The sequence below is a fragment of the Leguminivora glycinivorella genome, chromosome 10, assembly GCF_023078275.1.
Source record: "Leguminivora glycinivorella isolate SPB_JAAS2020 chromosome 10, LegGlyc_1.1, whole genome shotgun sequence".
NCBI lineage: Eukaryota > Metazoa > Arthropoda > Insecta > Lepidoptera > Tortricidae > Leguminivora > Leguminivora glycinivorella.
In genome coordinates, this window is record NC_062980.1 from 9,048,397 (window position 1) to 9,065,968 (window position 17,572).

At 37.8% G+C, this 17,572-nt stretch overlaps 1 protein-coding gene across 4 annotated transcripts in view; it reads right to left on the minus strand.

Moving 5' to 3' along the window:
* LOC125230299 (dual oxidase) overlaps window positions 1-17,572 on the minus strand; it is a 219,468-nt gene that overhangs the window by 29,214 nt on the left and 172,682 nt on the right. For 3 of the 4 annotated variants that reach the window (XM_048135426.1, XM_048135425.1, XM_048135424.1), the window contains one exon: window positions 815-976. In XM_048135426.1, the coding sequence (XP_047991383.1) occupies window positions 815-976 (162 nt within the window). Of the gene's footprint in view, window positions 1-299; window positions 317-814; window positions 977-17,572 lie in introns of those variants that run through there. The other variant, XM_048135427.1, reaches the window with a different exon arrangement.

Below are 17,572 nucleotides of genomic sequence, written 5' to 3' on the forward strand. Positions count from 1 at the left end.
TGTTGAATTCTAAATTAAACGGCAATCAATTAGAACACCCGTGGTGAATTCCATGCTGTCTAAAAAGGTTGTACTTGTTTATCTTGTGACAAAATGTACTTTGAATTGCAGAATAATTAAATAAATGGCTAACAGTCAACGTATAATATATACATACCTACAGTTTTTATCAAAAACAAAGGAACTATCGGAAAATAAGCTTTTTGGCGTTAATTTCTTCATCTTTCCTTATTTAACCTTTAGAAGATGACATTCGCAGGCCTTTACTGTGGGTATAAAAGACATCGTGATTCACTCACCGCATCTAGGCCGAAAAGCAAGCTTATCCCGACTTCAAATTCATGACACACGAAGAATAATCGAGCATCTCGCTCGTTTCTTCCCAGAAAATGCAGAGTCGCCCGTCATCATGTACTTGTAGGTACACACCGTCTGCGTATGACGGAATAGCTCAGGCCCCGTAGCCGAATGGCATTTCTCCGACGCCAAACGAAAGCGATACGCCGCTGGCTCTGTCGCGCCAATACGCAAGCGCGATTGCCATTCGGCTAGCCACCCTGGCCCCGTAGCCGAATGGCAAATTTCTCCGACGCCAAACGAAAGCGATACGCCGCTGGCTTTGTCGCGTATTGACGCAAGAGCGATAGAGATAGATATCTACGAGCTTTTCGTTTCGTGAGCGTTTGTGCCATTCGACTACGAACCCATGCAGGTGTGAATAGAGCTGGTGTCCTTGAGGACGGAATGGTTCCTATGGCGAAATAAGTCGATTGACCCTATTGATAAGGAGTTTATTCTTTTAAGAGCCACTTACCGAAAAATGCTAGTAAAGCAGTTCGGTTGGCCACCGAAGGAAGGCCATCCTGCCCTCGCATGAAGATCTTGGAGAGCGTGCGGGCGCCGGGCCGGTCTGTGCCCGCCATCATGTATACTCCGTCAGCGTATGAGGCTGGAGTCTTGCGGATGAGGCGGCTGTCTGAAAACAAAACAGGAATTTCAGAAAGGCAGAAAACTTAAATAAACTTTCTTATCTAACTTATTACGAGATGTATAGGACCTAAATTGTAGGAGAAATAAAAAGGAGATTATAAATTGGTTTACGGTGTGGGAACTCGGAGACGTTGATGTCGAATTAAATAGCAATGCAATCGCATGCATTTTACTATCGTATCGCTCAAAGTACCTATTTAGCTATATGGATAGCATGAACTTGGTAAATGATAGAAATTGTGACCCGCGGGGTCTCACTCGTGGGTAAACATATAAATAACGACATTCTAAGATTTAAAAACTCGTGAGAGGAGGTCTATGCCCAGCAGTGGGACATAAATGGCTGAATAGTTATTTATAATGCTTTATGTAACGTTTATGTACACAAATACATGTGTGTGTGTTGACAAGATTATACCAAGGAGTAACTTGAGCTTCCCAGTTAATAAATATCCTATTTTTAAGCATTCTTTCATTTTCTATTGAGTTGGCATTTTTAGAAGGGAGAAATTTAATCTTTTTGCATTTTTGCATTATTAAGTATTGCATTATTATAAAATAAATCTTTATAAATACATAAGTAGTGCTTTTTCCGAAGATGGGTGATTTAAAAATAACACATTATTCAGCCAAAATGCCGCAATAACTTGCTGGGTTTCACGAGTATGGTGTAATAAAATAATCCTCCAATGAAGATATCGGCAATTCAGTACGTCAAGAAGGCTGTAATTGAGCTGAATTATACTCTGGCAAGTCAGGTCTGAATATATGTGATCTGTATTTAAATTGGTATAATTGTAATGATATCGAAATACTCCATAAGTACAAGTAAAAAAACCTGAATATGCACTTTGTTGTAACTGGAGCAGAATTGTGAAAGAAGGGAAATTTCCAATCGTTAAACAAGGCAAAAAGTATTTTTTATACTCGCTTAATATGTTTAAGGCCCGTCAAGATTCAAGTATGTAGTAATTATGAATAAGTGCCAATCTTTATTATTATTGCGCCTTGAAATGCCTTATGGCTTTATTTGTTTACTCATTTCTTTATTACTATTTTGCGTACACAATATTAATTTATACTCTATAAATATATATTTTTTCCTGTTATAATAGTCTCTAAGTATTTAGCATATCTATTCAGTAATTATGGAAATATTTCCTTAGCATTTTCTATTACAACTATTAACATAATAGGTTTTATTATATATACTATTTACTTAGTAATTTTAAAGTTATAGTTTACTATACTCGTAAACCCATTTCCTATGTTTGTAACTCGGATTTTTATTGAAGGTTTACCACGCCGCGCCGCAAGCGAGATTTGCTTTGCCAATAATTCGGAACCCTCTCACCGCCTGTTACCCATTAGACACGGTTGTAAGTCACGACAACACAAATAATATGTTGTAATTTTATGGATCCTTTAAGCAATATGTTTATTATTTGTAAACGGCCCATTTGTATACGCGATCGAACTCGCATGCGATTTTAGTTACATTGCGGACTGTTGAAGTTAGGTACATCCAATTTACCTGTCATCCAATAAACCTAAGTTTTAAGGAAGTAAGACGTGTGTACAAACGAAAGCTATAAAAGATGTGATCAGTTTTTTTATATAGCCTTCCATACCGACTACTAACCGTCGTCGAATTTTGGCACGAAGAAAAAACTGCCATTTCCTCTATAAAAACATCTGTATGTTTGTCTGTCAGTGTGTGTGTGTCTGTCTGTAGCATCGTAGCTCCCGAACGGATAAACCGATTTAGATTTAGTTTTTTTTGTTTGAAAGCTGAGTTAGAAGAATAAATAAATAAATAAATAAAATAAATATAGGACATTCTTACACAGATTGACTGAGGCCCACAGTAAGCTCAAGAAGAAGAAGAAAAAACTGCCATTTCCTCTATACAAACATGTCAATCCGTCTGCTTGCGACTAAAGATATCAATGAAGATCAAAGATTTAATTGAGCTCTGTAAATAATTTTCACGAGACACTAAAATTACTACTACATTTCTATATTCCTCCTCAACATGGTCAATGAATCGACTGAATGATTTATAGCCATGGCTGTAGAACTAATAACTCACAAAAGCGTGATTCCATGTCATAATTTCCAACCACTAGCATGAGCATCGAATTAAGACCGCTGAGGCTTGCGAGATTTGGCTCGCAGGTACGTCTGCCTTCGTGAAGTCTCATCACATAATATACATTGCTTAGTAATCACTTAATTGTGTAACAAATTCATTTGCAATTTACAGGAACATAGGTACAATCGCCTATACCCACGCCGTACCCACGTCACAAGCTTAGAGGAAGAGAGGGAGCCAAGAAAATGTGACATGTGACAAGGGTGGCAGGGAAGTTCCAAACGTTGAAACTGATTTTTTAATCGCTGTCCATTTAGAATTTCCACACAAGAAAAATTAGGTTTCTAATAGGTTTTGGTAATAAAATTAATAATTTAGTTCATAAAAATATGATGTCACACCTGGGAGTGCCTCATACTCGTACTTCTTGTACCTATGTGAAAAAAAATCTCGTGACGTAGAAATGAATGGATGACCCCATACCTTAAGATTCAATAACGCAATTGCTCACGGCACGAGTAATGACACGGTTCATGTGTGTTTTTGTACGCTGTTAATACATCACATGGCTATTATATTGATGTTTGTCTAATGACGGATTCAATTTGACTTTGTCAAAGATTTCTGTAGGAAAGATAGGCTCGTCTATATTATTTCGACTGAACATTCTCGTAGTGTGCCTTGGTGGAATGCTACACCGCGATTAGTTGATGACTTCGAATCCTTTACGCGATTAGTCGCAACTAGTTGAGATATAGGGTTAACATTATACTTGTCGCACCTTACCAAGGTCACGCATAGGTGAGAAAGATATTTAGTTTCCTCGCTCTCACTTATATTATAGGTGTCTCTGCTGTGACTTGGTAATTGACTGACTGACTGCGGCTTTTGTGCGAATGGTGCGGTACGGTAATCTGTTCACCGTGGTGCTGGCATCTTGGTGCCTTTAAGGCCGTCTTTCATCCTCCTTGCGTTATCCCGGCATTTGCCACGGCTCATGGGAGCCTGGGGTCTCACGAAAGCGACTGACATCTGACCTTCCAATCCGAAGGGTAACTAGACCGTATTGGAATTAGTCCGGTTTCCTCACGATGTTTTCCTTCACCGAAAAGCGACAGGCAAATATCAAACGACATTTCGCACATATGTTCCGAAAAACTCATTGGTACGAGCCGGGGTTCGAACCGCGACCTCCAGATCGAAAGTTGCACGCCCGTCTTTAGCAAGTAATATCTAAGTCAATGGACTTAGTTGCATCAGCGTGAGGCAATTCGTGCCCTTCTGCGTGGTCATACGGAGTGACACGACACGGTAGGTACGTTAGATCTCGTGACCTTTGTGTGAAGCTGATTAGGTTTATGTGGCCTGTGTGGCACGTGGCCTACATACTTGTTAATATGTATAATTGTTACGAAACGTTTTGGTGGGCGGTCATGGGTTATTTTCCGTCATGTAGCGTTACTATCTCTGTGAAAATTCACAAAAAATAATATAATAAGATTACGGGTCATTGTTGTTATTACTTAAACAGAACAAGTCTCAGGAAATAGTTACTATTTGCACAAACTTTGCACCCGAGTGAAACAAAACCGACGCGAACAAAATACTGACTATAAAACATCAAACTAAATCAAATCCATCAATTTATCCAATTTTTATGATTTAAAATCATCATTTAGACAAGTTAAAATTTGTATGGAATTACTTTGCACTCTTGTGGATAAAATACAATTTTGCTATCTATTTTCAAATAGCAAAGTAAGCCTTTAACAGTTGGTGTGGTGAAAAGTTTTTTTTTAATAATACATGTATAGGTATTAGGTAGTTTTTAATTTACTTTCGGTTTTCAATATATCAATTTTTTTCGCTAGCATAAAATACCTACCTAGTATTTATTTATCATGCATTACCAATAAAATTAGTTTCAAATAACAACATTATTCGAAATAAAATAAAAAACAACACGTCCAAACCAAAATACTGAAAAGATTAGGCAGTTACAAGAAATAACTAACATATTAATTGGCAGCATTTTCAAATTATGACTTTACGCTCAAGGCGGTATGTCAAATGATCTCTCGATTTATGATACTCGTGATATACGAAAATAAAACAATAACGAAATCAAAGCGGATCGTGGCCCTATGATGATTTACAAGTATAGCTATTAGCACGTCTCACGCTCAGTTTTTCTTTAGTCGCCTGCGGCGTGGCGTGTTAAGTATATTTATAACTAATTCTTACTCACTCACCCCACTCGCTCACCTTTCACACCTACTCATCTTTCATACCTATAAACTGTATTTAGTTTATACAATAAAACGTTAATAAGTTTTTTTCAATAACAACATTTTTGGCACAAGCTTTTATCGCCGACTGTACCTTTCTTTCAACAATCATCTACTGCTCTCCGAGACGTTTCTACAAACCCTTTACTCATATATATTTAGGACAGAAATCTTTTATATTATTTAATAGTTTTGGCTAAAAATATTATTTAATATAAGTAAGTTACCATCACGCAGCCCCGCATGCTTGTTTATCAATCAACTAGTATAATAAAAAAACAAAAATTTTCAATGAAATGAGCAAAAAATATGTAAAAACAAAACACGGTTTTCCAAGAAAACCCCATACATATGGCGATCCTCGTCATAGTAAAAAATCATCAGGTTGCTAAGATCTATTAAATGAGACATGTTTCATTTCTGTTGGTGGGTGGGGACATTTCTGCCCATGGTCCTTTAACTTTCAAGACTTGATTACAGACATGCAACGGGACAAGTGCAAGTAAATAAAAGCTAGTAAAAGAAAAAAACATAAAGTGACTATTTTTAATCTAAAATAATAAGTATAAGACGCAACACTGTGACGCAGGTATTTCCTCTAAAAGTTTTACAACGGAGCCCACTCATATTTGTAGTAGTTAGTATCACGTGGGCCGCGGGCGGTATTATATTATCAGTACCAAGATCTCAAAAGATTACGCCAAGCAAACATATGACAAATTAATAAGCTTTTATCTCAGCTGATTATCTCTTGTTAGATCGGCAGGAGACCGGTGGAAGATGGAGGGGGCTTATTTGACGATAAAGGTTACAATCTGGCTGTGTAGACAAGAAGCGAATGAACCACAACTTGGTCTTGGAAAAGCGATAAAGATAATTACGATACGTTACGGAGTGCGAACGATTGGCATCTTGTCTACGCGCCTCAGAGCCATATTCGAATATTTAAAAATAAGATATACGTAATATTGGAGAATAATGGAAGTTTATTGCTAAGTAGTTTTTGTAAATTGTAAAAATTCATACATTCACTCAGACATATGTATGTACATAATCATATTAAGGAGAAAGGCAGGATAATGTAATAACATGATGCAAAATATCATTCTTATGACAGTAAACGTTAAAATTGGCTTATATGTTGTGAATATTATTACCTACTGAGAAGAGCAGCGCGTTGAGATCTTTTCTATCTGGGTTTTTGAATCAAGAAAGGTCTAATTCTGGGCGAGCTCACTCCATCGTAGGCCACGTCTTTGCCTTTGGCTAGTCAGTGGTCAAGAGTAAGCCAATTCATAATTTAAAAAAAAATAATAAAAATTACCTATACATATGTAACTTTTAAAGTAACAGGCTCCACATTGTCGTTGTAGCTAATAGTAACTTGTGGCAACGTGGTACGTTTTATTGTAGTTGAGAATTCCACATAATTATAATCAATATTTGGATATTTCAAAGTGTTCGAAAGACTTATTCAGTAAGTTGGTATGTAACAATTTACATAGATATCAGCAGCCAGTTTCAGTGATACCGGGCCATTATATCACTATTAATAAAGTAATGAACATGCTTTTTCCTTGACTGTGTTAACTCGCTTTTTATAGTGTTCTTAACGAGGTAGTTCGCGTCGAGGAATTCCAAAATTTCGATTTCAAGCCAATTGAGGGCAAGTGCACGTAATTTCGGTAACCGGTGGAGATTCTATACCATCAAGGCTTCATTGGTGGTCGTTATGTGCGAAAACATGGGTCTACCTTTTTATAAACATTATTTATTATCGAGATTCGTGAACAAATGATCTCATAAAACTTTATGGATATTAATATCCCGATGGGAATGAGTAGGTACTATACACTCGTACAACAATGATAAAAAGACTACTTGTTAATCCAACATTGTCCATTGTCTTTTTATATACTCGTAAATAAACATTAAAAAGGAAAATATGTTTATTCGTTTCAGGTAGTTTATATTTTTAAGGTTTATGTTGATAATAAAATCTTACTTATTGAATAAAACATGAATGGAATTAAACAAAAAAAATATGTCAAAGCATTAACAATTTCAAAAAATCGAAACTATATTGAAAACTAAATAAAAATATTACGTGACGTCATAATAGCGGAAGTCGGTTATAAATGAAAGTAGAACGATATCAGCTTAAGATGGCTCTCAGAGGATAAAAGCTTTTAAACAATTTTATTAGAATGTTTACTGAGGAGATACTGTAAAAAGCCTTTTGAAAGCTTATAATAACAGCATTACTTAGTAAACTAAATTGTATCGAGAACATACAATATATCTAATATCGGGTCACGACTTTACTATAAATAATAAACACTTGAATGATCTACGTATGTTTATGATATCTCAGATCATGTAGTTCCGTATCAAAAGCACGAATTGTATCTAGGCCGGCTCCACATGCTTGTTGTTTGTTACAAACACCATACATGTCAAACACTATCGAACACAAGCACGGTATTCTCAGGCTTGGTGAACGTGCTAAATGTCGAAACCTTTTTTATTTGTGCAAAAAGCAGACACCTAATGTCAAACACAAAACAAACGGGAAAAACACCTATCCATAAGTTCGTGTTTGTTGTTTGGTAGTTGTCGTTTGTCAAGCATGTGTAGCCGGCATTATGTTCGTAATATGTCATATTTGAAACAATATCTAATTACCAAAAGTAAACTGTCATTAGCATATTACAAGTTCCATTGATGTATTAATGTTTAAGAGAGATTGAAGCAAGGTTGTCGATAAATCAAACCGGTAAGCACAATCAGACTTGATTAGCTCGAATCAAATAATGACAGCTGACAGTTGAAGTTTGACAGAATCGATGTCGTAATATGATAGCAGTAATATTACTCTATTTGGTTTTCGAAGTACAGACAGCTCAATAATAGCGGATGATACAACGCACCTTAACTATTTGATCTCCTGAATATTTTTTCGAAATATAAGTAAATAAATCTGAATAGTTTGTGGTCAGAAATAACAACGTTTTTTTTTTCTATGTATAGACACGCCAGACACCACGCGTCTCTTTTTGTTAAGCGGTTACAGAATTGTCACATCTCGGACACTGGCGATCAAATATATGAAAGAGGCGCGTTCCTAGCACACATTCTAAGCTCGTGTAGGTGAACGCGTACCATACTTGTATGAGTAAGATATGACAGGTCGACTGGTCGCGTTTTTGACCGAGAGGGGGTGGGCGGCACTTTCAGCGGGGAGCGGGAGTGGCTGTACTGTTTATTATACTGTGGAATGGTAGTTACTTCTCTAGCGTTATGTGCCACTTTTGATGCTGACTGTACATATCACAAAATAAGTGTGGTATATTTTTTTATAAATTTTGATAGCAACATTTAATTTCAAAGATCATTTAATTAAGATAAGAGTAACATTAAAATAGTTTATTTAACTTGGAATAGTATAAGGATTCCTTATATTCCAATACAAGTGTTGATTGTATACCGTCTAACCTTTAGTTCATTATTGGGCTACATCTACAATCAGAACATTTACTATTTGTAAATTTTCTTTTGCCCTGCTTCCTCAATGATTGACTTGACAGTAATCCATTATGAAGAAAAAAAAAGATGAACTGATTTGAATACAAACAATACAATTAGGTAGGTATTATATTCAAATGCAAACATTGTCAATGACTTGCGGATTATTGTCACGCAAGAGAATAGATTTATTTTTGCGTGCAGTATAGATTTATGATCTTAGTTTATGTGTATGTTCGACTCTATTAAACATATTATTCTTGACACTGTGAAAATGTGAAAGTGCCGTCATTAAAATGAAACTACATATTAACAATTTTACAGATGCTACGCCAACGGAAAGTATATAATGACGAGCGGACGATGATAAGTTTCTTTAATTGTACGATTATGTTTTAAATAGATATATATGTTAATGTTAAGAAAATGGAAGATTTTAAAAATAAGTGAAGAATCTGTTATTTTATTTAGTGTGTGGCTGGAGTAACGGGGAACTAAATCTATATCACATATATTTGTCGGTATCTATATCACTGTTTTGTCTATGCTCATATTCAATATATTATTTCAGTATTAATCGATGGAATCAGGCGTTACTTTGCGGAAATCCATGTTAATCGTAAACTAGAACTTTCCTTTGCTAATCCGCGAATCGATAATGTGCAAGTCAATCAGTGCTAACCTGTTATAATTACTTGCGTATTTTTTACATGCAATTAATTTTCCCACCCTCCCACCGCAAAAATAAAAATAAATACGCAAATAAATATAACAACCCACCACCAAAAATACAAAACTCGACACGTGTTTCGCCTCTCTACGAGGCATCCTCAGGAGCTGATGTTGACGGTCCGAAGTCCCGCAACTGACTGATCGTCCCCAGAATGGTCGGCCATATTTATACTTTGTCCACCCCCTACCAAGCAAGTTAAATGGAAAAATTCGTAATAACGGCGATGACGCAACATTCAACTGCTCATTAAGGATTAACCCCCTATTGTTGTACCTAATTATCTCCAACTGTTCCAGAACCCCCAAACGCAGCCCTTTCTCACATACATGTAAAACATCAAAAGAATGATTCTCTGATACAGTATGGTCACTCTCTATCAAATGCTTTGCAAAATTGGATCTCTCTGGATGGTTGTGCCTGTATGATGCCATATGCTCCTTATACCTAGTAGTGAAATTGCGGCCCGTTTGGCCCACGTACACTTTGTTACAAACATCACAGCTCAACTTATAAACCCCAGATTTTTTCCCTTTCTCGATCCTATCTTTGCCGTTACAAAGCTTGGAGTGCAAAGTGTTATTTGTCCTAAAGGCCACAGGAATGCCGTTTGACTTCAAAATCTTATAAATGTCCTCTGACACTTTGCCAACATAAGTAATGCTCGCTTGACACCTCTTAACCGGTTCAGAAGGACGTGCCGCATACAACATATTGTTAACCATAACCATTCGCTTCTTTCTGATGATGCCATCAACGATTGATTTATCATAACCGTTCGAAACTGCCAAGTGGTAAATATTGTCCAATTCGGCTCGATAGTGTTCTTCAGAAAGAGGCACAGACAACATCCTATGCACATAACAGTGAAAAGCGGCCAATCTATGCTGCCAAGGGTGTGTAGAAGAAGCTGGTATAACTGTATCAGTATGTGTAGGCTTGCGGTAAATTTGAAATTGATGACTATTATTAACTCTAGTAATGGTCAAATCTAGAAAATTCAATGACTTGTCTTGCTCTAGTTCCTTCTTAAACTTGATCTTTGGATGTTTACTATTAAGCCCAGTAACAAATTCATCCAGCAGGTCCATACTCCCCGTCCAACAAATAATCAAATCATCTACGTATCTGAAGTAATACAATATATTATCATTCCCTGCAATATGCTGGTTCTCAAAGTGGTCCATAAAGATATCCGCCATTAAAGGACTCAGTGGAGAACCCATGGCTAAACCATCACTTTGCAAATAATACTGTCCCCCGAATCTAAAATAATTATGTTTCATACATATAGCAGTTAGATCTATCAACTCATCTACCTCCCCTGGATGTAAACGTTGCTTTTCAAAAAGGTCCCTTAGAATATCCAAAGTCTCCCCATACGGCACATTCGTAAACAAACTATCTACATCCAACGAAAGCAAGACAGCATTATCTGGAATAATAATATCTTTGATCTTTTCTATTAACTGCAAACTATTCCTCAAACAAAACTTCGGCCGGAACTGAGACTTTTCTCTAATAATGTGATTCAACCTCTTAGCTAGATTATAAGTTGGTGCACCCAAATATGAGACCACTGGACGAACTGGAATGTTATCCTTATGAATCTTAGGTAGCCCATAAAGAATAGGAGCTCGTGGATTCATTGGCACAACCATGCTCTTCTGATGTTCAGTTTCAAAAACAAACATAGAGTTCTTAATTGCCTGTCTCAGATCTTTCTGGAATCCTGGAGTTGGGTCTCTCTGCAAACTCGAAAAGCCATCACCTTGAATCAGATCAAGAACTTTCTGATTATAACTTCCTTTCTCCATAATAACAATGCAATTTCCTTTGTCTGCTTTCGAAACTACCAAATCATTTTCTCGCACTTTCTGTTGAATAGTTCTCAGTGCCAAACCATCAGAACTAAATCCACCACCCTGTGCCGGAACAGTACTCTTAATAACATTGGCCACCATGGTCTTGGTATCTAAATCACCACGGCCCCGCACTATCGCTACCTCTGAATCCACAGCCAAATTCTCTAACGTCCCCTGAGTTATTTTTGGCTGGAAATTATATTTCAACCCTTTTCCTAAAAGCTCTACTTCATTCTCCGAAAACTCCACATCAGTTAAATTTTTCACACGAGGATGGAAGTCATGGTGAGGTGTTGGTTCCGTTTCCCTCCCCTCAAAAACGAACTCGAACTCGACTCCGTTAACCTACGCAATTTGTTTAGCTGAGTAGTATACATCTCATGTGCAAGTTCAGAAGCAAAGTATCTCGCCTTTTGGTCTAGGATATCAAACTCGAGATTATGCAACTTAAATGAGAGTTCAGAATACAACACTTTAAGATGCAGTTTCAAATTATCTCTAACCGAAAACCAATGGCGAGATTCTTCGTTCAACCAAATTCTCTGAGCCCTACTAACAGCCAACTTAGCAGCCCTCGAATTGCTACTACAACGCAACTGGATGTAATTAGGCACAACGTTCAAACGCTTGCACTGTTGATTAAACCACACATTCTGGACAGCTGCACGATGTTGTTTGGTTAGTTTGACATAAAGTCGTGCCTGTTCGGCCACGCTAGCCGTTTTCAAATAATCGATGGAATCAGGCGTTACTTTGCGGAAATCCATGTTAATCGTAAACTAGAACTTTCCTTTGCTAATCCGCGAATCGATAATGTGCAAGTCAATCAGTGCTAACCTGTTATAATTACTTGCGTATTTTTTACATGCAATTAATTTTCCCACCCTCCCACCGCAAAAATAAAAATAAATACGCAAATAAATATAACAACCCACCACCAAAAATACAAAACTCGACACGTGTTTCGCCTCTCTACGAGGCATCCTCAGGAGCTGATGTTGACGGTCCGAAGTCCCGCAACTGACTGATCGTCCCCAGAATGGTCGGCCATATTTATACTTTGTCCACCCCCTACCAAGCAAGTTAAATGGAAAAATTCGTAATAACGGCGATGACGCAACATTCAACTGCTCATTAAGGATTAACCCCCTATTGTTGTACCTAATTATCTCCAACTGTTCCAGAACCCCCAAACGCAGCCCTTTCTCACATACATGTAAAACATCAAAAGAATGATTCTCTGATACAGTATGGTCACTCTCTATCAAATGCTTTGCAAAATTGGATCTCTCTGGATGGTTGTGCCTGTATGATGCCATATGCTCCTTATACCTAGTAGTGAAATTGCGGCCCGTTTGGCCCACGTACACTTTGTTACAAACATCACAGCTCAACTTATAAACCCCAGATTTTTTCCTTTCTCGATCCTATCTTTGCCGTTACAAAGCTTGGAGTGCAAAGTGTTATTTGTCCTAAAGGCCACAGGAATGCCGTTTGACTTCAAAATCTTATAAATGTCCTCTGACACTTTGCCAACATAAGTAATGCTCGCTTGACACCTCTTAACCGGTTCAGAAGGACGTGCCGCATACAACATATTGTTAACCATAACCATTCGCTTCTTTCTGATGATGCCATCAACGATTGATTTATCATAACCGTTCGAAACTGCCAAGTGGTAAATATTGTCCAATTCGGCTCGATAGTGTTCTTCAGAAAGAGGCACAGACAACATCCTATGCACATAACAGTGAAAAGCGGCCAATCTATGCTGCCAAGGGTGTGTAGAAGAAGCTGGTATAACTGTATCAGTATGTGTAGGCTTGCGGTAAATTTGAAATTGATGACTATTATTAACTCTAGTAATGGTCAAATCTAGAAAATTCAATGACTTGTCTTGCTCTAGTTCCTTCTTAAACTTGATCTTTGGATGTTTACTATTAAGCCCAGTAACAAATTCATCCAGCAGGTCCATACTCCCCGTCCAACAAATAATCAAATCATCTACGTATCTGAAGTAATACAATATATTATCATTCCCTGCAATATGCTGGTTCTCAAAGTGGTCCATAAAGAAAGAAAAAAGAAAAAAGAAAAAAAGAAAAGAAAAAAAAGAAGAAGAGAAAGTTCTTGATCTGATTCAAGGTGATGGCTTTTCGAGTTTGCAGAGAGACCCAACTCCAGGATTCCAGAAAGATCTGAGACAGGCAATTAAGAACTCTATGTTTGTTTTTGAAACTGAACATCAGAAGAGCATGGTTGTGCCAATGAATCCACGAGCTCCTATTCTTTATGGGCTACCTAAGATTCATAAGGATAACATTCCAGTTCGTCCAGTGGTCTCATATTTGGGTGCACCAACTTATAATCTAGCTAAGAGGTTGAATCACATTATTAGAGAAAAGTCTCAGTTCCGGCCGAAGTTTTGTTTGAGGAATAGTTTGCAGTTAATAGAAAAGATCAAAGATATTATTATTCCAGATAATGCTGTCTTGCTTTCGTTGGATGTAGATAGTTTGTTTACGAATGTGCCGTATGGGGAGACTTTGGATATTCTAAGGGACCTTTTTGAAAAGCAACGTTTACATCCAGGGGAGGTAGATGAGTTGATAGATCTAACTGCTATATGTATGAAACATAATTATTTTAGATTCGGGGGACAGTATTATTTGCAAAGTGATGGTTTAGCCATGGGTTCTCCACTGAGTCCTTTAATGGCGGATATCTTTATGGACCACTTTGAGAACCAGCATATTGCAGGGAATGATAATATATTGTATTACTTCAGATACGTAGATGATTTGATTATTTGTTGGACGGGGAGTATGGACCTGCTGGATGAATTTGTTACTGGGCTTAATAGTAAACATCCAAAGATCAAGTTTAAGAAGGAACTAGAGCAAGACAAGTCATTGAATTTTCTAGATTTGACCATTACTAGAGTTAATAATAGTCATCAATTTCAAATTTACCGCAAGCCTACACATACTGATACAGTTATACCAGCTTCTTCTACACACCCTTGGCAGCATAGATTGGCCGCTTTTCACTGTTATGTGCATAGGATGTTGTCTGTGCCTCTTTCTGAAGAACACTATCGAGCCGAATTGGACAATATTTACCACTTGGCAGTTTCGAACGGTTATGATAAATCAATCGTTGATGGCATCATCAGAAAGAAGCGAATGGTTATGGTTAACAATATGTTGTATGCGGCACGTCCTTCTGAACCGGTTAAGAGGTGTCAAGCGAGCATTACTTATGTTGGCAAAGTGTCAGAGGACATTTATAAGATTTTGAAGTCAAACGGCATTCCTGTGGCCTTTAGGACAAATAACACTTTGCACTCCAAGCTTTGTAACGGCAAAGATAGGATCGAGAAAGGGAAAAAATCTGGGGTTTATAAGTTGAGCTGTGATGTTTGTAACAAAGTGTACGTGGGCCAAACGGGCCGCAATTTCACTACTAGGTATAAGGAGCATATGGCATCATACAGGCACAACCATCCAGAGAGATCCAATTTTGCAAAGCATTTGATAGAGAGTGACCATACTGTATCAGAGAATCATTCTTTTGATGTTTTACATGTATGTGAGAAAGGGCTGCGTTTGGGGGTTCTGGAACAGTTGGAGATAATTAGGTACAACAATAGGGGGTTAATCCTTAATGAGCAGTTGAATGTTGCGTCATCGCCGTTATTACGAATTTTTCCATTTAACTTGCTTGGTAGGGGGTGGACAAAGTATAAATATGGCCGACCATTCTGGGGACGATCAGTCAGTTGCGGGACTTCGGACCGTCAACATCAGCTCCTGAGGATGCCTCGTAGAGAGGCGAAACACGTGTCGAGTTTTGTATTTTTGGTGGTGGGTTGTTATATTTATTTGCGTATTTATTTTTATTTTTGCGGTGGGAGGGTGGGAAAATTAATTGCATGTAAAAAATACGCAAGTAATTATAACAGGTTAGCACTGATTGACTTGCACATTATCGATTCGCGGATTAGCAAAGGAAAGTTCTAGTTTACGATTAACATGGATTTCCGCAAAGTAACGCCTGATTCCATCGATTATTTGAAAACGGCTAGCGTGGCCGAACAGGCACGACTTTATGTCAAACTAACCAAACAACATCGTGCAGCTGTCCAGAATGTGTGGTTTAATCAACAGTGCAAGCGTTTGAACGTTGTGCCTAATTACATCCAGTTGCGTTGTAGTAGCAATTCGAGGGCTGCTAAGTTGGCTGTTAGTAGGGCTCAGAGAATTTGGTTGAACGAAGAATCTCGCCATTGGTTTTCGGTTAGAGATAATTTGAAACTGCATCTTAAAGTGTTGTATTCTGAACTCTCATTTAAGTTGCATAATCTCGAGTTTGATATCCTAGACCAAAAGGCGAGATACTTTGCTTCTGAACTTGCACATGAGATGTATACTACTCAGCTAAACAAATTGCGTAGGTTAACGGAGTCGAGTTCGAGTTCGTTTTTGAGGGGAGGGAAACGGAACCAACACCTCACCATGACTTCCATCCTCGTGTGAAAAATTTAACTGATGTGGAGTTTTCGGAGAATGAAGTAGAGCTTTTAGGAAAAGGGTTGAAATATAATTTCCAGCCAAAAATAACTCAGGGGACGTTAGAGAATTTGGCTGTGGATTCAGAGGTAGCGATAGTGCGGGGCCGTGGTGATTTAGATACCAAGACCATGGTGGCCAATGTTATTAAGAGTACTGTTCCGGCACAGGGTGGTGGATTTAGTTCTGATGGTTTGGCACTGAGAACTATTCAACAGAAAGTGCGAGAAAATGATTTGGTAGTTTCGAAAGCAGACAAAGGAAATTGCATTGTTATTATGGAGAAAGGAAGTTATAATCAGAAAGTTCTTGATCTGATTCAAGGTGATGGCTTTTCGAGTTTGCAGAGAGACCCAACTCCAGGATTCCAGAAAGATCTGAGACAGGCAATTAAGAACTCTATGTTTGTTTTTGAAACTGAACATCAGAAGAGCATGGTTGTGCCAATGAATCCACGAGCTCCTATTCTTTATGGGCTACCTAAGATTCATAAGGATAACATTCCAGTTCGTCCAGTGGTCTCATATTTGGGTGCACCAACTTATAATCTAGCTAAGAGGTTGAATCACATTATTAGAGAAAAGTCTCAGTTCCGGCCGAAGTTTTGTTTGAGGAATAGTTTGCAGTTAATAGAAAAGATCAAAGATATTATTATTCCAGATAATGCTGTCTTGCTTTCGTTGGATGTAGATAGTTTGTTTACGAATGTGCCGTATGGGGAGACTTTGGATATTCTAAGGGACCTTTTTGAAAAGCAACGTTTACATCCAGGGGAGGTAGATGAGTTGATAGATCTAACTGCTATATGTATGAAACATAATTATTTTAGATTCGGGGGACAGTATTATTTGCAAAGTGATGGTTTAGCCATGGGTTCTCCACTGAGTCCTTTAATGGCGGATATCTTTATGGACCACTTTGAGAACCAGCATATTGCAGGGAATGATAATATATTGTATTACTTCAGATACGTAGATGATTTGATTATTTGTTGGACGGGGAGTATGGACCTGCTGGATGAATTTGTTACTGGGCTTAATAGTAAACATCCAAAGATCAAGTTTAAGAAGGAACTAGAGCAAGACAAGTCATTGAATTTTCTAGATTTGACCATTACTAGAGTTAATAATAGTCATCAATTTCAAATTTACCGCAAGCCTACACATACTGATACAGTTATACCAGCTTCTTCTACACACCCTTGGCAGCATAGATTGGCCGCTTTTCACTGTTATGTGCATAGGATGTTGTCTGTGCCTCTTTCTGAAGAACACTATCGAGCCGAATTGGACAATATTTACCACTTGGCAGTTTCGAACGGTTATGATAAATCAATCGTTGATGGCATCATCAGAAAGAAGCGAATGGTTATGGTTAACAATATGTTGTATGCGGCACGTCCTTCTGAACCGGTTAAGAGGTGTCAAGCGAGCATTACTTATGTTGGCAAAGTGTCAGAGGACATTTATAAGATTTTGAAGTCAAACGGCATTCCTGTGGCCTTTAGG